The sequence below is a fragment of the Triplophysa rosa genome, linkage group LG13 (assembly GCF_024868665.1).
Source record: "Triplophysa rosa linkage group LG13, Trosa_1v2, whole genome shotgun sequence".
Classification (NCBI taxonomy): Eukaryota; Metazoa; Chordata; class Actinopteri; order Cypriniformes; family Nemacheilidae; genus Triplophysa; species Triplophysa rosa.
Window position 1 is genome coordinate 8,606,119 of NC_079902.1, and position 24,655 is coordinate 8,630,773.

The 24,655-nt window shown below is 36.9% G+C and overlaps 1 protein-coding gene and 1 long non-coding RNA gene across 4 annotated transcripts in view; both read left to right on the forward strand.

Annotated features, from left to right (window-relative positions):
• The window catches only part of glra1 (glycine receptor, alpha 1), a 55,068-nt gene that overhangs the window by 12,868 nt on the left and 17,545 nt on the right, over positions 1 to 24,655 (forward strand). For 2 of the 3 annotated variants that reach the window (XM_057349713.1, XM_057349714.1), the window contains 4 exons: positions 7,802 to 7,869; positions 15,863 to 16,086; positions 18,043 to 18,125; positions 19,608 to 19,745. In XM_057349713.1, coding sequence (XP_057205696.1) covers positions 7,802 to 7,869; positions 15,863 to 16,086; positions 18,043 to 18,125; positions 19,608 to 19,745 — 513 coding nt within the window. Of the gene's footprint in view, positions 1 to 7,801; positions 7,870 to 9,662; positions 9,705 to 15,862; positions 16,087 to 18,042; positions 18,126 to 19,607; positions 19,746 to 24,655 lie in introns of those variants that run through there. The other variant, XM_057349715.1, reaches the window with a different exon arrangement.
• Positions 20,328 to 23,069, forward strand: LOC130563912 (uncharacterized). Its single transcript, XR_008964176.1, has 3 exons — positions 20,328 to 20,552; positions 20,921 to 20,952; positions 22,689 to 23,069. It is a non-coding gene; the product is annotated as an uncharacterized LOC130563912 (long non-coding RNA).

Here is a 24,655-nt window from a genome sequence, read left to right on the forward strand (position 1 = left end):
AATCAGAACCTTAAACATTAATATAAAATAAAAATCTTAATATTAGGAATTAGATACCATTAATAAACATTTTCACAACAACTATTAATCTAAATGAATCTTAATTTATAAATATATTTTTGTTCATGTAATTCATGCATTAACTACATACCGTTGCTTTTAAAAGGAAAAACATAAAAATACTGTGTTGTCAAAGTTGACAAGCACTTTTTAATACTCTTTATTGGTTAGATATTTGCAAAAACCCAGTGACAAACATAAAGAGTCACCAATAATATTGATTTATAACAAAAAAAATCATGAAATATGCAGGTACATGGATTCAGAAGGACAGTGATATTCAATTCAATTCATTTCAAAAAGCTTTATTGTCTATCCCAAGTAGGGTAGAACCAGACAGAACTTTAGACAAAGGCGTAAACACACAAACAATACAAATAATCATCACAACCAACTTTACATTACATACAAAATAATTTAAAGATCCTATTTAAAATACCAATTGCAGTTGGGCTAAAGGTCTTTTTATACTTGGCCCTTTTTTACTAAAGGTACTTTATATCGTCTGCCAGATGGAAATATAACTGGAAAGAACCGTACATGGGATGAGAAGAGTCTCCCACAATAACAGAAGCTTTCAATGACATTTAAAATATATTTGTACGAGTAGAAATGAACAATAACCAAGATGAATGAATGTGAAACATATATACAGTTCATGTTAGCTATTGACATCACTGTAATTATATTACCATATAACAATGCCACCCACCATTATTTTATAAATAATATATATTAATAGGCTTTAGAAATCATTAATTATAGAATATTTTATTTAATATATCTAATATATTAATTATATATAGATTTAATATATGTAAAATAAATAAAAACCTGCTTTCTGTACTAACCAACATATAACCAATGTAATTGGATTATTTTAAATAGCATTTACAGTATATATAAAAATAGCATTTCTAACCCAGTTCTTGCTGTAGTTTAATGCATTACGTAATCACAATACTATTTACTAGGATTTAAAGGAGCAATGTGGAAATTTTAGCAGCATCTAGCGGTGAGGTTGCGAATTGCAACCAACAGCTCACTACACCTTCCCCCCCTTTCCAAGAATTACGTCCTGCTGACACAAGACTAAGATGTCATCACAGTTTCGTTTCTTTGCCGAAGGAGATCACGTATTTATGAAACATGCTCTGTAGAGCAGTTTGTCAGGTGACTTCCATGTAAGGGTACCCACGGTGTATATAGATAGAAATAGCTCATTCTAAGATAATACTAGTAACACTTCATTATGTAAGGTCTTTATACACCTCTTAAGACACAGTTATGTAGGCAACCCGGTCTCATGAATTGCGTATAAATAACACGCTGTTGCATTATCGTGAAATACGTACGCCAAAGTTTGATTTTGCGTGCATATGATACGCCAATGTTTGCGTGCACCTCGCTTGGAGAGCAGCCATTTTGAAACGTACATGAAGAGGAAACACTGAAATAATTAAAATAATACTGTTAGGTTTAGGGTTTGGGTTAGGGTAGAGGTTATATTATGCACGCACGCTAACACTAGGTTTAGGGTTTGGGTTAGGGGACAGGTTAAAAAGACAAATTGCCGGTTAATATGCACGCACGCTAAATTGGCGTATCATATGCACGCAAAATTGAACTTTGGTGTACGTATTTCACGATAATGCAACCTGTGTGTTATTTATACGCAATTCATGAGACTGGGCTCATGTAGGCTATATTACATTGCATTTCTGTCAATAGATCCTCCAAAAACTACACACTAGTCTTTTAAGCAAAATCCAACCTATAAACTTAACTGTATAATGTCCTGCTTATAAGCATTCGCAGTGACAATATTTACCACATCTTGCAGCAGAATTGCATAGCAACTCGATCGGCTTACTTGTTTTGGCCTAGATATTTAGTGACTTGTGTAATTAAATGCTTAGTAACACCTTTGCAACCATCTAGCAATGCCCCAACAATCACACACAACATGGCACTTACTTTTTACTTTACACTTCTTTCAGTAAATGCAAAAATCTCATGTGAATTCTCTTAAATGTGAATTCGTTCGTGAATTCGGCGTAAATGTGCAATATTATGACACAGTTGGTTTTTCCCACATATCATTAAAGCCATCAATATTACGGCAGCGTGAATCAATTTTCACGGGATATTGACCATTTTATCTCATGACTTTTGCAGCCGAAGCTAGCCGGGTAATCCAGTTTAATCAAACGGCAGTCTACTCATTCTCTATTCAGGACTCGGCGCTATGGCCCGCCTATTGATTTATGTCTCTCTCTCCAGCCTCTCTCTCTCTCTCTCCTCAGAGGCTGTCATGTTTCTCCTATCAGTGATGCTAGCCTCAGGGGCAGGAAGAGATCCTGGTAATTTAGCAGTGTGTCATTACTTATAGGCATGTGACAATGCTAACTCAGACTCTCTCACTGAAACTAGCTGTCACTGCACGGGCAGCTCTTCCCGCCCGAGCCGCGGCTGTCTGGCTCTTATGAATTTTAATACAATCCCCTTAATGGTCAGGGTCGTCTCCAGCTGAACCGAACCTGGAGTGATGGATGGCTGTGGCTCCTGCTCAATCTGGATTTTGTTTGTCAGAGTAGGCTGTTTAAAGTAGAAAACACACAGAATATAAAGAGAAAAGCCTGGATTTTATGTACGAGTTGCTGTTTTGTGGAAGTCCATCATCATTTTGGTGCAATTGGGTTTGATGCATAGGAATTGTGAGGTTGTATTATGACCATTACGGTCTTGTGTGGTATAGCGTGATCATTTGGATTCATTGGAGCAGGACATACTCACACAAAAAAACCAATCCATATACTTCAACTGTTATCATCACAAACATCAAAATCTCAGTGTAAAGTGATTTTGGATTATGTAGCTCCGTGATGCATTTTTTGTTTGTTTGTCTTCCCGTTCTACATTAAAGCAACATTAGATAACTTTTACTTATGGTTCCCCCATGTGGTTGATAAGCGCAATTGCCTGTTATCAGTGTAGTAAATACTGTCGCTGACTGTATTTAGCTTCCCCGTGGGCAGGGCAATACACGTGAATTTGTTGACTAAGCAGAAACCGCTGTTACATCATGTCACTTCATAAACTGTCCATGTACTAAAACACTCTTTTGGTTCCCGCGGGGTATACTACTGGGCTATACTAATAGCTCAAACTAGATTCTGAGGTAGCAGCTGGTTGTTAGCAGTTAGCGTATATCGTGCTAGCTACATAGCAGCTAATGTGCTAACGTTAGCTACATAGTACATTTGCAGTCCCCCGAAACACAATGCATGTTTAGTCAATGTGTTTAGTAACCAACGAAAATAATTTTCTGTAGTTATATTTCGTAAACACACTCGCGACCAGGCGTTGTGCTTTGTGTAATAGGTGCAATCACTAACTTACACTCAACTCGCTATGGGAATCGGGCCTTGCATAGTATCTATAGATACCAATAACCAGTGTTGGGTGTAACTAGTTACTAAGTAATTAGTTACTGTAATTTAATTACTTTTCACTTGAAAAAGTAAAGTAAGGGATTACTCTTATTTTTCCTGTAATTTAATTACAGTTACTTTTTATGTAATTAAACTAAATACTTTGTGTAATATATGTGTGTGCAATAGTAGAATTAACATCAAAATTCAAAGTCTAACTTTAAAATGAATGCTTTAATGTATAATTCTCACATTTGAGATACTTTGGTCAGTAAATAAGAGTACTTTATGTAGTTTATATTATTTATTTGAATGAATTAAAAGAGCCGTTTCATGTCTATCCTTGAATCACTTAACCAATCATGGTTGATGTAGGATATAGAAAGTAATTAGTAATAAGTAACTAAATACTTTTTGGAGAGAGTAATTTGTACAGTAATCGAATTACACTATTGAATATGTAATTAGTAACTAGTAATTAATTACTTTTTCATAGTAACTTACCCAACACTGCCGATAACATTAGTCTAATATGCCTTACGGCTATAAATTGTGAACCAGTAACGTTAGTGCGCCAATAAACAACCTGAGCACAGCCTAATAACTAATAAGCTCAAAAGTACAGGACAGGAACGAAAAATGTACATATAAGACTTTCAAATCCACTAGCAGGAAGGCTAGGTCTCCATCCGTTTTGTAACCGTTGCCTCTTGCAGCTCGCGCCACCGAGTGTAAGTCCGTCAGATATTGATTCGTGTTCGGGCTCGTGTCCGATCACGCTCTCTCTCTTTTCCTCTTTGTTTTTTTTTGCTCGCTTTGCCATGGTGATGGTTTGGCGACTTGCGCTGAACTAGATCACCCAGGCTACGTGTAAAACGTGACGTATGCAGTAAAGCAGGTGATGGGCGGGGCTTGTGAACGTGTGATTTCAGCCAATTGAGGGCTGCTTAGGTAGCAGCGCCAGGAAAATACGTCCAGTTAAGAGTTGTCCTACCACTAAAATAATTTTAGAGAGATCATTTTAAGGTCGAAAAACTCTCCAGTGTTGCTTTAAATTAAGCTGAAAATCGCCTTTATTTTCACCCTCTTGGTATCACTGCAGTGTAGTAAATTGAAAATTTCCCCATGCCAATAGATTTACTCAGCATCTGCCCTTATGTCAATGCACGAGGAAAAAGAGGATGCCCTTGACATTTGGACCAATGCTGATTAATTGAAGTGTGATGAAAATGGTGTGCTAACAGGGAGAAACTGGTCGGGCACTCGTGCCGTTCCTTTGTATTGAATCGCTATCACTCTATCACTTTTTGTGAGAACCCCCTCGCCAAGACCTTATAGGTACAACCGAAGCCCTATAAATATTTAATGCCTCAATGCCATTGTTTTTCTGCTGAGAGCAGCTCGATTTTTAACATGAGCAATATCATTAAGCTTTCTTTATTTATATCAGACGCTTTCATTTGTGGTGCTCCACTTACCTGAGAGGCATTTCGAGTGCCTGCTGTTTGCAATAAATCGGTTCGCCTCCTGCATCGCGGGTGTCCTCAGGGTGCAACATCTCGTGCGCCATTTTCTCCCGAGCTGACCAGCGTAAAACTGACTAATGGCTATTGGACGGTATCATTCTCTAGTTTCTGCTATCGCCAGTGAGACGGACTGCGGTATTGATCAGTTTAGACACAGACCTTGATAATGAACGTCTATAAACGGGTTAACAGTAAAGATGAGTTGTGGCCGTTGGTTTATGAAGAACTAATTGGTCTCTCGACACAAAGCGATGTTTGATCTGTTTGTAGGCGAGCGTGTAATTTATGCTTCTATAAAGGTTATTCTGTTTTTTTTAACCCGGGGGATATTTGATTAACGATTGCTCTGTTTATATGAGAAATTAATCACGATAATGAGTCTCTTGATTTTTCTTTGTAAATATGGAAGTATAGGCAGCGTGCCAACGGGTTCGACATTTTCCGTCCTGGTTTTCGATTGGCTTGTCTCATCTCGTCTCTAGCAGAGTTGCGCGTCCTGTTTACGTCGGCGTAATAAATGGCAGCGCAGTGAAACGTGTGAGGCTTCTAAACTACAAGATGGGGCTGGAGGTGGAGCTCGAAAATTAAGATCTGATTCACTGACAAGGAACAGCTGAGTTAAAAAAATATATATATAAATAACCAGAACATCCCTAAGCTGGCTGTTGCATCCCTCTGCAGAATGCAGAGAGGAGCGCAGATTGTTTGGCGTAAACATGGCAAGGCAAATCATTGTTGCCGATGAGTCATCGCTCCTGACAGATAATGAGCTCTGTCTTTCTCGCTCTCTCGCTGCTTATTGGAGGCCAAGCTCACAAATGAACTGCAGTGGGGGTGAGGACATTAGATTTCCTCTGCGCTGCGTCACATACTGCAAGGAAAGCCAAAAACAGACAAATGATTACAGCCAATATAAAACCCAGTGGAAGAAATGTGCCAAGAGCAATGAACCGTCGGGCCTCTGTGTGGAGACTCCAACAAGAACTGCCCAAAAACATGCCAGAATATTGTGAACAAGCTGAAATAAATGGATTTTGCTGCATGCCTAATTTACTTTAAAGTCCCGGTGAAATAAAAAATGACAATTCTTATTTTTTCATGAAATATTGCATCAAAAATCTGAAAATGCACTTCCGCCCTGAAATGACTATCCATCTCAAATGACGTAAACTAGACGGCTTGGCCGGATCATCCGTTAACTCCTCCCCTTCAACTGTCAGTCTGCTGCCAGTTTCATTTCAAAATCAATGCAACAGCTGTTTTTACACATCCAATCAATTCGCAGTGAAAAACGCAAGCCACGCCCACTCATTTTCTCCTTTGAAATTCCTTTTCACTTGGAAATGTGTCAGAATACGGACGTAATAACGATCGCATCTTCACAATGCAACATATTCTCGAATATTCTGTCACACATTAATTCCATTGTGTGTGATTTATAATTTTGCACAACAGAACGTCACTTAATATGTTTGAGTCAGAACTAAATGAATAATGAATTAATGCTACGACAAATTGTAGTTCCCAGCATGCTTTGCAGGGGACTGAATGGGGAAAGTAAATGTCAAATTCAAGTAGTGTGTTTTAAACATAAGGAAAAGGAGGTTTATTCCCCCTCGTGTGATTGAAAACCTGTATATGATTCTTTCATCTGTGGAAAACAAAGAAGATATTTTGAGAAATCTCTCAGTGGTTTTGTGTCCATGCAATGGAAGTCAATAGGGGCCCATGTTGTTTGGTTACCAACGTTCTTCAAAACATCTTGTTTTGTGTTCTGCAGAACAAAGAGTCATATACAGGTTTTCACTCACATGAGGGTGATTAAATGATGAAAGATTTGTTGTGTGTGTGAACTGTCCATTTAAGAAACAATTACTGTGTAAATGTGCCACATTCTTTTCACTTTCAGATATGAGAATTACATTGTCAAATTGAAAATGATTTTTCATAGTACACGTCAAGGAAGCCCATTTCAAATGTGTGGAATGAAATTCATCCTGTTTTGTTGAACACATTAACATCTTTTTCAGCTGAAAACTCTGCTGATGGAGCAAATCATACAAATGCTGTGAATTAAGATTTTTTTTGGTGAGGGTTATGCTTCATACACCTCACAATAATTCTCCAAGGCTTTGCAAACTGCAATATGTCCCTCTGCAACAATCTCCACATTCAGCAGCGTAACATGCGGTGTGCAGCTGTAGAAATGGGCTGCAAGCTTTTTCTCCCTGCTGTTCAGCAGCTCTGTATCTAAGTGCATCAGAAGTGTGGAGCAGTCTGACAGGGTCTTTACGAGGCCATGAGCAGCGTGTCATTCAGAATATCTCCACTCCCTGTGTTCACACAGCCATATGTGATGGATCGCTTTTTTTGGTTTATGGTTTCTGTCCAGTCGTATGCATCTGTCTCTTATACTGGAGTTTTTCATTTATGCGTGCCATTATACACCAGCAAAGTGATTTACTTATGATATTTCCTTGAACAGAGATGGGGAGAACTTGGGGTTCTGGTGCTCTTGTACAGAGTGTCCTTCATTGGCTTCAAATGTATATTTGTTATTTTAGTTTGGTTACTGTAACAGAATCTTTATTTTGTAGTAACCAAGATGATACATATATCTAAAACATAATATTTGTAATGTCATTGAGAGTATTTACACAGGTAAGTTTAGGTTAGTAATAGCTTTCTTTTATATAGGCTTATACAGGATTTCATGGCGGTTTTTGTCAGGACCAATTAACTTACCTGTCAACAATTAACATGTTTTTTTTCTTTCCACAGGTCCACCTGTCAACGTAACATGCAACATTTTTATTAACAGTTTTGGATCCATTGCTGAAACGACAATGGTGAGTGCACAGATTGTTCATCATGTTAAAATCTCGGCGTATTAGATAAGTCATCCAATTCATGAACCATTCATGATATAAAGACTATGATTTAAATATTTGCTGTTTATGGAAGTCGTGCCACTGAGTGGACATGTTTGCCATGCCTCCTAAACTTAAATTGCACAAAATCACCTTTTTCAAGGGGCCGTATTGAGCATTGCATTCCTCCCCCTTTCATTTGCATTAGCGCATCTTGTTAATTATTATCTTTGATATTTGTCATCATCAGTTTTTGACACTATTGATTTATTGATGATATATCAAGTACTTCCCGTAATTACTCCATAAATGAATCCCCATGTTTTCAGAGATTTGTTCCCATGTTGCATTATTTGTGAGATTTTATACTTTATACTCCCCACAAAAATGAAAATTCTGTCTTCATTTACTCACCCACAAGTTGTTACAAACCTGTATACAGTACATGTCTTTGTTCTGATGAACACAAAGAAACGTATTTGGAAGTATGTTAGCAACTACCACTTCTGGGACATCATTGACTACCATATTAGGAAAAATTATTTGATCCATTTTTTTTTGTTCTGTTCTGTTCTGTTAACACAAAATTAGATCTTTTGAAGAATGTAGGAAAGCAAACAGTTCTGGGGCACCTTTAACAATTTAAATTTTTCCTACTATGGTAGTCAATGATGTCCCAGAAATGCCAGTTCCTGACATTTTTCCAAATATCTTTCTGTCCAACAGAACAAAGAAAAATGTATACAGATTTGGAAAAACTAGAGGGTGAGTAATTCATGACAGAATTTTAGTTTTTGGGTGGAGTATCACTTTAACGTCCCCGACAATGTCTGTAGTTGCATTTAATACATACCTATCAACACTCCCATTTTTCATGGGAGTCTCCCATTTTTCACACCCATTACCCGCCACCCTCCCGTTTTGTTATTTCTCCCGTGAAACTCCCATATTTCAGTTATTTCTCCTTTGAAACTCCCAGACCGACGGGAACCGGAACGTGTTCACGGGGTGGCTCTGTGGCTTGAGCCACTGCCCATTGCCTTCACAGGCTGGCGCCCTTTAGGCGAAATAGAACTGTAGCCGAAGTGAGTAGCAGTGGTGTAAAGTAACGAATTACAAATACTCAAATTAATGTAATTGAGTAGTTTTTTTCAGGAAATGTACTTTTTCAAGTAGTTTAAAAGCAGTGTACTTTTACTTTTACTTGAGTACATTTTTAGTGCTGTATCGGTACTTTTACTGCGCTATTTTTCCTCACATTGTCGTCGCTACTTTATATGTTTAATTTTCATGTGATTGGCTAAGGAGAATAATCAGTCCCGTCATGTGACCCCGTCCACTCAAATCGCGCATAGAAAACTTCGTCACACAGATTTCAAGACATCTGCCACCAATTTAGTTTAATCATGGAGGAGGACGGCGGTTTTGCGCACTTGAAAGTCACTGTGTGAAAGGGACACAATACGAAGGCTCGTCCGAGAAGTTTCATCCAAATGGCTGTATCATGAGATAAAATTGTCCATCTGTCTCCAAAGTCTCTACCTCAAGTGTTCTGCCCTTATAAGTGAGTAGGGAACATATGCGATTGGACGCATGCGAAGCAGTTTCGCAAACTGAGCATTACCAGTTATAATGTTGTAAATAACGTTCAGTTTCTTGCACAGATCGATCGATTCACTTAAATAAGATGTCATTAATACATCGAAAGAAGCCGTAGGGATTACTTTTATGTTGTCTCTATCTGTATTTTTAACTTTTAAAGACATGAACCTGTGGACTTGCATTTTATGAAAAACCATGGACCACAACTCCAGGTAAAAATCTTTATTGTTCTACCTAAGAAATAATGTCACATACATCTTCGATGGCTTGAGGTTGAGTAATTGATCAGCCAGCTCCTCTACAGATATGACTGTTAATGCTAATCCAATGCAATTTAGGTTACAAATGTTTTGCATTTTTTGCATGCAGTATTTGGGGCTCTTATTTATTAATTTCTGCATTGTGAGGCCTAGTACACATGATTGAACAGTGTTGGAATTGCATAAATGGTTTTAACTGGAAATCTGAGCTCATGACAGACAGACAGAACAACACATTGAATGGTTATTTTGTCTGAGTTGTATCCAGTTATATGCTTTATCAGTAAGGTAAAGATGTGTTTTGTTAAAAGTAGCTATTTTCTATATAAATCTCCAAATTTGATTATTAATAATTATTCTTAATTCATTAAATAACACCGCCTAAAAAGAACACCAGTTGAACACCAGAACCTTTACTTGTAATTGAGTACAATTTCAGCAATGTAACAGTACTTGTACTCAAGTACAGATTTCCAGTACTCTTTCCACCACTGGTGAGTAGAGATGGTGAGTAGAGAGGATTCACATCCCCGCGAAAGGTCTGCTTATTCCACTCCACGTTTTCTATTTAACGCTTGCTCCTCACAGTCTGTGTCCGCTCACTGAAGACGACAGATCGTTTCATCGACAAGTAGATGCAGTACAGTCTACTAGCTGTTGTTGTTGTTACACTTTCTTTGCTTTTACAAAAAGCCGTGTTATGAAAAGTGTTGTGTTCTGCAGACAACTCTGAATAGAAAACAGGTAATATAGAGTCTATTTATAATATTTCCCGTTCTGTGACCATAAGCGGTTCTTGTAAATAATATTCAAACACTGTTAAATCCATCCATGTAAATAAAAAATAAAGTTAAAACAACCGAATTACAGGACGCGTGAAGGGACAAACTGCTCGTGCTTTTTCAAACCGCGTTTAGATGCAAGTTATTTCAGGTCTGACGTTGAGATCTCTGGCAAAATTTAAATGCTAAATTAAGATGATACCATGCAGTTATACCATTCATGGATTCATGGCCCTGTGAGCTGCATATAGATTTACATTTAAGAATTTGACATGAAAATTATGTTATGTTAGATTTAAAGTAATTCAAATATATAAAACTATTTAAACAGAGGGCTGCACAACCAACCAGCCAGCCCCCGCTCCCCCATACTGACTAAACACTACACTCACATAAACTTTGAAAAGGATAAAACTAAACTAACACTACTACGACAGATGATAACAGGAACAAGAGACATGGGAGAAAACGAGGAACATCAGAATACTCGGTAGCACAGGTACAAGGAACGTAGCACACGGGACACGCACAGGAATACAGTACATATACACAATCCACGAGCACAGGACAAAGAAACATGAGGGCATTAAATAGGGAAGACAAACAAAGGATAACGACACAGGGCAGGTGAGGGTAATCAGACACGGCCGGGAAACAATACAGGAAACGAGAGGGGCGGGGCCAATGACGAGACACTGGAGAGAAAGCATATTATTGTCAAAAGGACAATAATATGTTTCTCTCCACACATAACCAAAGGCTTTGCCATGACTCTGCCACAGGACCAAGAAAAACATGACTAAGTGAGGCAGAGCCATGACACATCCAGCATTAATACCTTTTTAAATAATTTGGAGAGTGACATAAAGAAATAGACAAAAATATTTTGAATATATGTGATAAAGAAATTAATATTGAAGAGTTCATAGAGTGTATTAACTTGTTAAAAAACAATAAATCTCCATGCAATGACTGGCTAACAGGGGAATTTTACAAAACTTTTTCCAAGGAACTTGCACCATTTTTAGTTTTAGTTTTTGTAGAAGCAATAGATAAAGGTGAATTTCCCTCTTCATTTAAACAAACCGTTATAACGTTGATTCCCAAACCTAACAAGGATAAGTTATTCATTGAAAATTGGAGGCCAATTAGTTTGCTTAATAACGACAGTAAGCTGTTTGCAATGATTTTTGCTAGAAGATTGAAAAAAGGTTTAGATAAAATCATAGACGAAGAATAGTCTGGTTTTATGCAAGGCCGGCATATTAGGAACAATATTAGACAGGTCTTGGATATAATTGACTATAATCACTTTATAGATGATGATAGTTTTATTTTGTTTATTGATTTTTATAAAGCTTTTGATACAGTAAATCATGCTTTTATTTTCAATGTTATTAAGTTGTTTGGTTTTGGTGATTTGTTCTTGAATGCAGTTAAAACATTATATAACGGATGTAATAGCTCTGTCAAGCTTGCTCACGGTACTTCGAAAAGGTTTGATATCAATCAAGGCATTAGGCAAGGATGTCCTCTGTCTCCTTTTTTATTTTTGTTAGTCATTCACGTTTTGGCAGTAGGGCCTACATATAAAGAAAAATCCATTTAATGGTATCAGTGCTTTTGGTACAGAATTTAAACTAAGCCAGTTAGCTGATGACACTGTTATCTTTTTAAAAGACAAGTTTGAGGTACCTGTTATAATTAGCTATATTGAGGAATTTACTGCTGTTTCAGGACTAAAAATGAATGTAGAAAAATCTGTGTTGTTTCCCCTTAAAGACTGCTCCGGATTTCCTGATCTGTATATATTTTTTTATCATTAGAGGTGCTCCCTAAGGTAATCAAGGATTTAGACAAGATATTATATGACTTTATATGGAGGAAAAAGCCACACTATCTTAAAAAAGAGGTTATATGTAGCACTAGAAAACAAGGCGGACTATGTGTTAGACTATAGTACACTTAATGATACTTTCAAAGAAAAATGGTTAATAGAATATATGAAGAATAGAAAAAGCAATTGGAACGTATTTCCTAATTATATATTTAATACTATTGGTGGCATTTATTTTTTGTTGAAATGTAAATTTTCTGTTGATAAAATTCCTGTGAAGTTGGCTGTTTCCACAGACAGGCCCTGTTAGCATGGAATTTAATATATAAGCACAATTTCTCACCACAACAGTTATTGTATTTGGAATAACAAAGACATATTATTTAAAAACAAATCGCTATTCTACCATACTTGGTTCAATGAAGGATTTTTTTTGTGAAACAGTTGATAAATTCCAATGGGTACTTGTTGTCATATGCCGAATTTCTTGAAAATTTTAAATGACCAGTTAAGCCAAGAGACTTTGCAATTTTTCTTGATGCAATTCCGAAGACAGTGGTGTTTCTTTTAAGAAATTCTAGTTCTAGTGGAAATGAGTGTTTTTGGTGTATTTTGTTATTTTGAAAATTATAATCTACAAAGTAATGAACAATACATTATACAGTTATTTATTATATTAGGTAAATATCATATACGTAAAACGACGTGGGCCTTATGTAAACCAAACATTTCACATTTTATCAATGATTTTAAAATATATGTCATGACATTGGAACAAATGGATAACAAAAAGCTCTGAAAACATGCAATAGTTTTAAAGCACTTAAAGGCGGGGTGTCCGATTTCTCTTAGCCGTTGTCGATGTTCAAATCACCAAAACAAACACACCCCTACCCCATCTTTCGCTTTCGTCAGCGCTTGGCTCGGCTAATGTCCTTCCTGTGTACTGTGCACCTTACTGCTGATTGGCTACAGGGTTGTTTTGGTACTCGGCCCGACTCAGTTGTCTAAAGCGTAATTCGGAAATCGGTTACCCCGCCTTTAACTTTATTTAGTGATGTTTTTCTGTATTGTTTCTCTTTCTTTCTTTTCTTTCTTTATCACTGGCAATGTGATGTAGCACTGTTGTATTGTATCTGTGGCAATCCAAAAAAAAGGTTATTTTTCACACAGCATTAACTTTTGAACGCATAGGGTATGCTAGCTAACTTTGTTAGCTATACAGCTGTTAACAATCGGCCAGAAACTAAACATAAAGGAAACTGTTTGTCATCTCTTTCTCTTTAGTTGTCGCAAGTGCATTAGTATAAAGGGAGAGGGAACAGTGAGAACGCTCATGTTATGTGACAGGTTTGTGTTCGTAAATGCATTTGCTAATGTTTGCCACTGTTAGTACACGCAGGCATCTATAGACGTATACGATCTCAGTTTATCTTTACTGTACACGCTTGGTTTCTCTGTCTGGTAAGTGTAGATGTCGCCACTTAACTGGAGGTATACCAGCGTATACTGTGATAGGGTGACTGAGACCAGTTTTTACTGCACCTATGCATTGTTGTTCTTTTGTTGCACAAATTGCTTGTATTGTTTCCCCCTTTGTACGTCGCTTTGGATAAAAGCGTCTGATAAATGTAAATGTAATCCTGTCAGCTCTCCCTGGTGTGTGTATACAGGTCGGCCAGGTTCCTTGCGTTAAAGTTAACTTTTTCAAAAACAATCATGGTGCTAGACAGTGAGTGACCTTACATGTTAAAATTTAATCCGATTTTTTTCTAGTCATTGTCAAAAAGCAAGCAAACAAAACGTGCTACCTAGTAATGTGGTCAGGGGGATATTTCTGCCTCCACCTAAGCTCCGCCCACAAAAAAAACAGAAAAGGGGTCTACATACAAAAATAAGTCATCCCTGCCACACTCTGTTGTAAATCATGCATTTCCGAGCCTTCAGGCACACTAAAAAATGTTTGAACACTGGCAAAGCCACCAACATTTCCAGAGCAGGTCCCAAACTTCAGCAGCATTCAGAACTCCCTCAAGCAGAACAAATGCACTTTTTCTTTCCTCCATAACCAGTGGAATTGATCTGAGTTTTGTGCTCTTGTTCACACTGAGCAGGCTCCGTCCAGATGCAGGGAAGGAGCAGGTAAAGCCAGCAATATCGATAAATCTTTAGTGCTTATAGGACAGCCGAGAACCATGTTTAATCCAGTAATGATGTGACCGGCTCCGGCCACCGCTTGGACCGGCGGTTCCCCCGGCGGTTCGCTGTCCTAATTGTTTACCCTTTTTCAAAGGTATAAGGCCCGAGGGAAATGCGAGTGGCTATTTAATTAGCTCGCTGGCTCTTTCATTTTCTTCAGGAGGTAAGAGAGCCATCGTGTAAATTCAGGAGTCCGTCATTTGTTAGCAGAGTTGGGCGCGCTAGAGTCGTGCGAGACTCCAAACTTTTTCTAATATGTCACCGCCAGGAAAGAATCTGGCCTTGGGCTTGAATCGCATTATGAGTGGGTTGTTGCCATAAATCACTCTCCTTAGCCTAGAGAAATCAAATCAGAAAAAAACACGAGTGTGTGCGCTGATGAATGTGTGCCCACTCCTTGCTTGTTTGCAAAATCGTTCTGTCGGAAACTAGCTGTATTTTTGAAGGGTGCCATTTGACTTCAGGGTTCTGTTTGGGATACAAGTTTGCTTGTAATGATGGATGTGAGATAATAGCATTAGACAAAAGACGGTTTACTAATTTTGCAATATTCATGATTTGTGCGGCATTTAAACCTACATTCGCTGATGAGAATGGAAGCGTTTACATAACCTGAGTAATGGTGAGATAACACCATCGCTAATGAAGCCGCAATTTATTGCTCTGTTGTCTTTGCAGGGTTCATTTTCCTTCCAAAATGACCGTGGGTTGTTTATCATAAGAGTGAAATATTGACATAGCAAAATCGATGGGACTTGTTCTTTTTCGTGCCGTGGTGGCTGGGCTCTCCGAGAGGCAAATCCAATAACCCGATGCGCATGATTCACCTCCATCAAAATGTTTTAAAATTCTGGGGGCGGTCCGGTCACCTTACATTAAGATAATTGCCCTGAAATGTCCTTGCATGTTGTAGCTGATTGCCAATGCAAAGGTCATCCACTATATTTTCTCCTGTGCGGATCATCCCAAGTCATACCGAGGTACATTACAGCCCAGACAGTTTAATGGTCTCCCTGAAATGATATAACTGCATGCCTGTTTTGGAGAGAAATCGACAATTATGGTGAAGTGTTGGTGCGAAATGCCGCCGCTTTATGGCTTCTGCTCTGTCTATGCTGTAACAATTACCTCCAGCAAAATATGTGGTGATACGGAGCTTAATTTACCTGGACTGAGTTTAAGGACACAGGCTAAATAAACAAAGAATGAAATAGATAACACATGTCCAGGCTTCTGATGTTAGCGGCGGATCCGCTCTGATGTATTGACATGGCTGTCTTTGTGCGCCACAGGATTACAGAGTGAACATTTTCCTGAGACAGCAGTGGAATGACCCTCGGCTGGCCTACAGCGAATATCCCGATGACTCCCTCGACCTTGATCCCTCTATGTTGGACTCCATTTGGAAACCGGATCTGTTCTTTGCCAATGAAAAGGGCGCCAATTTCCACGAGGTCACCACTGACAACAAGCTTTTGAGGATTTCAAAAAATGGGAATGTCTTGTACAGTATAAGGTGATATTAAAAATCAAGTTTATTTATATGATGAATACCTTATGCAATATGTTCAAGTTGTTGCAAGTGAATATTTCTTAGGCTAGGTTTGTGAAATTAATAATAATTAATAATCTAATTATGAAATTAGAAGCAGGAAAGAAGTTATAACCATAAACGTGACCAAAAAGAGATATGTGTGTTACATGATTTGAATGCGATTTGGAGATACAGTACTTAAATTTTCATTTATAAAATTATATTTTAATATGTTTTATTATTTTTCACAAAAAAATGAAGTTTATTGTAGGTAACTTATTGCTTATATTTAAGCTTATATATTTCACAGCATGTTCTTTACATTAGGTAGCATGTGATTTTGTGTCGAAAATCACTGAATCGCTGGGTTTTCACAGCCTTTAGGGATATCTTATGATCTTATTGACAGAATTAGTATTTTTAATTGTTTTTTTAAACAATAAACATTTTCATTGTTTAACTTTTGTGACAACATGCCCCTATTACACTAACCTACTACAACCTCTTATAGGCTTCCATGCTAAATAAAACTGTACAACAGTTAAAAAACACAAAACAATTAGTCAAGAGACTAGAGAACTACTAATATAGAAAAACGTTGTTTTTTGTCTGACAAATCATAATTTGTGTATTTATAATTTATAGTTGTTGTCTTATAATAAATATAAAAAAATCTAATATCATATTGCAACATATAAAAGACAGGCGCCAACAAAGGTGTGACAAATGGTACCTGAATGGTGCATGTTAATGTGTTTACCTATCATTTAAAGGGACAGTTCACCCAAATATTCTGTCATCATTTACTCACCCCCTAGTTGTTCCAAGACGGTCTAAATTTGGACACAAAAGGAGATATTTAGAAGAATGTTTGCAACCAAACAGTTCTGGGGTGCTATTGACTTCCATTGGGACAAAAACTACAATGGTATTCAATGGTGCCCCAGAACGGTTTAGTTTCCCATATTCTTCAATATATCTTTTTTTGTGTTTAACAAAACAAAAACAAAACACAACTTGAGGGTGAGTAAATGGTGACAGAATTTATATTTATTTTAAATAAAAGCATATATGCAATTGGACATTTGCCTTAAAACCTATACTTATATTTATGTGGCAGCTTGTTTAAAAATATAAAAGATTATAATATCGATGCCAAAACAGAGGTGACAGATGTGGCAGATTTTCAGTATTTTTTTCTTTAAAAATGATTATCATTAGGATAATTAACAATGATACAAATATTATAATTAGGATAATTAACATAAACTAAGATTAATAAATGCTGTAAAAGTCATTTTTTGTCATTTTATGTTAGCGTACGCATTTACAATTGTCAACAAATAGAGTGTTACTAAAATTATATAATTATCTTATACATTTAACATAAAACATGGCTCTTATTACAAAAAAAAATGTAAATATGCTCAATACACAATGACCTGGGGATGTTGTATAACCCTTCGTCAAATGGCTTTATCATATACAGTAAGCTGTTTTATGATTCTAGCGGTAGAAGGCTGGAGTTAGTGAATTACTTTGTGGAGAGTGTGTAAGGAAGGCCACATCTCTTAACTTGACACTATCAAATGAACCCTTCAGATCAGTTTGGTCTCAGCCCTGAACTCGCTTTAAATTGCACCAGCAAGAGTGCACAGTGAGATTGAAAAATTTGGGTAAATAACCACTATCCTCTGATACTGATGTTAATATAGCCTTGAGTGAGATCTGCTCGGCCGGGGCTTCACAGCGAGTTTCTTTATCTAGTTTTAGGATCTGTTAAGGGAGAAAAATAATTCAGTTCATAGTCATAGGTTTAATAGAGCTCGATTGCATGTCTTGGTTTTTAACATATTAACTGCTTGAAAAATAAGGAACATTCAAGAAAAGTCTTATTGTGTATTTGATGCTGATTGTGGATCTTGTTTTTTTTTTTAGAATAACACTGATTCTGGCCTGCCCCATGGACCTGAAGAATTTCCCTATGGATGTGCAGACCTGTATAATGCAGTTGGAGAGTTGTAAGTATGCCCTGATCCTTTCAAGCAGATGGAGAGGATTTATTCAGTGGTGCAGAGATGGATGTTGTACTGGCTAGCGTGAGGAGATGAAGAGCATGCTGATTTAAGAGAGTTGATTCAGCAGTCAGCAGGGAGGTGCTTCCAGTGCAGGCCGCCATTATACATCTCTGTTGTTCCCTTGAATTCTCATATTTGCCCAATGAAAACATATTTCGGGAAAACTGGGGTACTTTTGTTTGACTAAAGCGTTTGGTGAGAAAAATAAAAGGTGCTTCACAATGCCGTAGAAAACCCTTTTATGTCTAAATGGTTCCATAAAGAACCTTTAATATCCGAAGAACCTTTCTGTTTCATAAAAGGTTCTTTGTGGTGAGAAAAAGATGGTTCTTTAAAGAACCGTTGACTTAATGGTACTTTGTGGAACCAAAAAGGTTCTTCTATGGCAACTTTGTTAAGAACCTTTATTTTTAGCAGTGTATGTGGTGCTTAATTGGGGTTATGAGGTCCTGGGACAGAAGCTGGTAATAACCCCCCACCCCAGGCGATATTGTTAGCGAGTGCTATGGCCCAATGTAATATTACAACACTCCCACAAAAAATGTACAAAGTTGTCAGCACACTTTTAGTGTCAACAGCTGTTTTCATGTAAATACAATTTTGCATTACTGTTGTCAACATTTAATTTAGACTGTTTTTTGTTATTGGACATTGCACATTTTTTGTCGACTGTATTAATATTACACATGATTTAATAAGAATATGTCATGTCTAAATGTGAAATTGTAAAATAAACATAGAATGACCCTTTTTTCTATATATACAGTATATTGACTGTAAATGTACATTTTTCAATGTATCTGGATCTTATGGAGCCCCAAAAGGGACAAGGTTTTGGAAAATTTATGAGAAGGGAGCGAAAAATTTATTTCAAAGCTTTTGCGTTCCCTTTCAAAACTTCTGCGTTCTCTCTCAAAAAAGTTTTATTCCCCCATAAATATTTTGCGTTCTATCACAAAAGTTCTGCGTTCCCTCGTGTTTGCAAGAGAACGCAAAATATTCTCTGGGGAACATGAATATCTGTGTGAGGGAACATAAAACAGTTTTGGGGGAACGCAATGCTTTTTCTCTCCAGTCTCATATTTTTTCACCACCACGTCCTTTCGGGGCTCTGTAGGATCTGGCTTGTTCCTGCACAAATTAAAGGGATAGTTCAACCCAAAAGTAAAATTCTGTCATTTACCCACTCTCATGTCATTCCAAACTCAATGCCTTTAAAAACACTGGCACCCATTGACTTCCATTGTCTGGACACAAAACGGAGACATTTCTCTAAATATCTTCTTTTGTGTTCCACAGAAGAACAAGTCATATACACATTGTGAATGACTCGAGGATGATTTCTTTGTTGAACTATCCCTTTAAACCCTTTGTGTTCCTCCAGAACATCACTTCAATTCAGATGTTTTATCTCTCCTCCTCTAGTCGGCTACACGATGAACGATCTCATATTCGAGTGGGATGAAAAGGGAGCTGTGCAAGTAGCAGATGGACTGACGTTACCTCAGTTTATCATGAAAGAAGAGAAGGATCTACGTTACTGTACCAAGCACTATAACACAGGTTAGAGCCGTTTTCTCTTGTGTCGTATTCTTCCTGTGCTGTACTGTCTGTTCAGCTGAGCAGATAATGTACACACACACAAAACACTGACAAACTGTTCGAGAGGATACATTGTTACAAATGACTTGGTTTGACACAGGTTCAGCTAAAGGACAGACACTATAGCTCTGCTTTGATTCTTCTTCATGAACTTTCGATTGAGTTAAATACCACCTGTTCTGTCAACGTCAACAGTCGGAATTTGTTACACTCCAGATAAACTGGAAAAATGCTGAAGGCCAGACTTGTTCACACTGTAAAACTTTACTGTAAATTTACAGGCAATTTCTAACAGTATTGTACTGTATTTTTATAAAACAGTATCAGACTGTATATTTAACAGAATGGCTGTAAATGTACAGTATTTTTCTGTTTTCAGCACGCAAAATTCCTAATACAGTATCAGGCTGTAAATGCATTGCATTGTGGGATTGATTTCCTTCGCGCTCAATTTCTTTAAAATGTGAGCAGAGCTAGTGCCACTGAAGCACTTAATTTGTTAGTGGGATATTCATATGAGCAACATAAGCACAACGTTACATACTGTATGAAGACATGCTAGTCGTTTCGTCGTGAATTTAAATTTTTTAAAGTTTGAGCAGCGAGTAAAGTTTTTAATCCATATCTGCCTTTGACATTACAACTTTGAGACACTACCGACGCGGCAAAAAAATGAGGATAATGCCGCAAGAAGACGGGGAGAATACATTTTTCAAGAGAAATGAAGTTGGTAGCAGATGGATAATTGTTGGACTGAGCATTGACACGGTAAGACACTGTTGTTTTATTCGATTGCATTTCTCAACTGTTAGCAGGAGTGGACTGATTTTGGGAACGATAGCGTTACGTTAATCAAGATTTTTTGGATCGGTGTGTTAATCCTGTCGTTTTTGACGATTGAACATAAGAAATCGAAATTATAATGCCCGAAACGTGCTGTATGTTGCTGTCTGTCGGCGCGTTGTGATTCAACTTAGCTTAGCCTGTAACGTTACCCGTAGGTTAAAACCCGAGTGAATAGTTCAGTCTGTTCTCAACTGTTCCCCAATTAACTTTGATATATCTTTTGAAAGGTAAACATTTATCATGCCATTCGCACGACCTGCGTTTGATTTTCGATTCATTTTTTATTTCAGGCTGAGTCATCCGATGAAGATCGAGTGCTAACGTAAGTTCATCATACATAGCCTTACAGTTATAATTCACATGTTCACAAAAATGATGTGGTGTCAGTTCTCATACTGCCAGCACATGAAAATACATAGCCATGTTCCTAATGCTAATTTTAAATGTGGTATTCCTGGTTGCCCTAGAAGATTAAAAAGGTTTGCTGCTTTTAAGGCTCATATATTCAGGGATCACAAAAAGAGGGACACAAATACGTCTGCTGAGCAATTAATAGGTAATGCTTACTATTAGTCTGTGACATTGGTGTCTGTCAGGAAAGATGTAGTGATTTGAAAAACTTAATTTTACACCTGAAGTCTCATATCAAAGAAGGCACCAGAGTGCCTTGCCCATTTAAGTGTAATAAAAGCTTTTCTTTTGCATCAAGTCGACACTGACCTCACATACAGTATATCCAGCTATCACCACAACTCATAATATACTAAATTTGAACTTTTCAGTGCAGAGGCCACACAGTGAGGTATGCAATGTGGCTGAAGACTCAAATGCACTGTCTGATTCGTTTATGTATTGTGGTGATGGTGAAGAGCAGTTGGATATTGCACTATTGCCAGATAACGCAAATGAATCGCTTTTTTGGAAGAATATGGCACTGTTTTATCTCAAATTGCAGGCAAAGCACATTCTCCCATCATCTGTAATTCAGTCGGTAATTGAGGGGCTGCAGGATTTTAATGGAGTCCTGCCCTGAGAAAGTTATTTCAGAAATGTTAACATATAGTTCACACCAAAAAATAATAACAGAATTTCTAAAAATAGCCCAGTGCAAAAGTTTACACACCCCTGATTCTTAATACTGTATAATAACAATGAATGACAGTTTTTATGTTTTGTTATAGTTGTTTAAGGGTTTCTTGTTTGTCCTGAGTCATTTATCTGTCCACTGGCTTTCAGAAAAATCATCCAGGTCCAGAATCTTTGCTTTTTCAGCATTTCTGGATATTTGATTCATGTCCAGTATTAACAGTATGATGTTGTTGAGATTCATCTTTATACATTAAGGACAACCAAGAGACTCATACACAACTATTACAATAGATAGAAACATTCAGTTTAGTAAGGCAACACCATTCATTTAAAGTCAGTTGGGTGTAAACCTCTGAAAATGACAACTGGTGTAAATTGTTATTGTTTTGTTAAATGATATTGCCATTAATAATAATATAAATATTATTATTATTTTAGTTAACATTTATTTTGTAATGTCCTTCAGAAAATTTAAAAATACATTTTTCAGGACATGAAATATAAAAAATTACACCAAAACCATTTTAGTATTTCAAATTTCAATTTTGAACAGAAAGCTTTTTTTTACAGAATGTTGATCTTCCCCAGTTAACAATTGTTTATGCCAAATATTACAATTCAATTGCACTATTACTTAATAAACATTTTGTTTTCCAAAATAACTGTGTAAAATAACAAGATTTTATGCATAACTTGCATTCATGTTATGCAGCCTTGGTTGAGCACCTGAGAGTACACAAAGTATGTGATTTATTTTTCTAGCAGAATATAGTTAACAAAGACAAAATGGAAAGTTTTGTTCGATCCACATTTTGTCAGTGAAGTGCGATGACTGTGTAGTATAAAATAAAATTGCAATTTTGGTGTGATAACTATATCCAAACAAATTCTTGAAAGACATCTGGTTGAGAGAGAGAGAGCTATATAGAAATAGGCATAAACATAATAATAATTTTTGTTTGTTTTCAGCCTTGTAGACGCTTTCTCGACATCAACCCGGAGCGTGGATCTAAAGCCAAGAAGGGGAAAGTGACTTCAAAGAAGACTGGCCAAGTTGTGCAAAAAAAGAACACTACTGTGAACCCACAGGTTTCCTCTCTTCTGAGAAAACTTACAGACTTCAAATGGAATTTTGTTTAGACACGTCCACTATCCACTGTAATTGGACTATAGAAGGAAGTAAGGTTCCTGCATTGTTAATGATGTGCTGTTAACTGTTAATTGCAATACAAAAGTACAGCTGGCATTCCTACCAACATGTTTATACAATGCCTTAACTCATTGAGAGCACTTGATTGTTAATGTTCTGTTAATTGTTAACGGTTCTGTTAACTGTTAAGTAAATTTATTTCGAACAGCTGACATTTCAGCCAAAATGTTTATATAAGGAAATTTTCTGGCCTTTGCATCAGAAATAAACATTCTATATTCTAAGACTATTGTTTTCTATTTCCATTTGAGACTACTGATATGAAAATAAAAGTAACATTTTTCATGTTTTAAGGAAAATGATATTCTGTGTAGAAATAAAATGTATTGCAATATATAACACGTTGTAATATTGTAAAATTAAGTGGCATAACATTATAATACAGTACTTAATACAGTCATAGTTCTGTAAAAATACAGTAATTTGCTGGAAACCCAGCTGCCAGAATGTAAATTGAGAGTGAAAAGATTTACAGTACACACTGTAAAAAAATAAAAGTACAGCATGATACTGTATCTGGCAACTACAGTACAATACTGTAAATATTGTTTACAGTTGTGGTTCTGTAAAAATACAGAATGTGGCTGGCAACCCAGCTGCCAGTATTTTACTGTAAATTTACAGGGAAAAGTTTTACAGTGCAGATCAAAAATGGAAGCACGGCAAAGCAGAAGGGACAGTTGGGGCAGATTTTCTGTATTTTTTCTTTAATAATAATAATAATTATTAGGATAATGTGGATGGTTTGTAAAGATGGTGTTGTTGAATATATTTTTCTGTTATAGCTGTCATCAAGGATATTGTTACAGTAAAAGAATGGTTTATCTAAATATTAAGAATGGTTTATCTAAACATTAATTTTGTCCTTATTTACTTATTAGAAGTAAATAGAATAGAACGTTCGAAGTAAACAATAGATAGTGTTTCATAATAAAATCTAATATTTAATCTGACATTCTCTCTCTTTTTTTTCTTTCTTCCTCTATCTGAGGTGCATCTCACATGACTGCAGCTATTTCATTGCCCTGCTTACTTTGCACATCACCTCTAACCTCCCTTTTGTGCATATCGAAATGCATTGAAGGCTCTTGGGATGCTGTAAATCTCTAATCATTCTCTCTCTCTCTCTCTCTCTCTCTCGCTCTATGCTCTATTTGGCATAGACATGTTCTTCTAACACAAGCACTGGACGTCCAGCCCCGCGCCGAATGCATCAGCTCTGCTGCTCTCCAGTCAAGCATTACCCGGAAATTAAAGTGTCGTTTTCTCCGATTTATTAGCGGCAATCTATTTTGATTTGTAGCCTAAGCTCTGCAGTCCATCCCCTTTTAAGTTTGTCTTCCACGTCCAATTGCACTCTCCATATCTCTTGGGAAAAACCAGCCACTGGATGTATTTTCTATTTAAATGCCGGTCAGTGGCGTCTGTGTTGTTTTTCGCTTGGCTGTTTGCAATCAGCAAGGATTGTAATTCAAAGAATGCTCTTGCTCTTTGTTTAAATTGTGCTTTGAGTCAATACTTCTGTTTGTTGTTAAAACTAGTATTTACCTTTCATGTCTTTATATTTATAAACACCATCATCAGAGTCAATACATAATTTTGTGTTGGATAGAGAAATAACATAGAGGCTTATGCTGTATAACTATAAAAGCTCTGTTTAGTTGCACAAAGAGAGAAAGAGAAATGGACCTTGACTCAGACATTTTGAGTTCAGCTGTACTCTTTA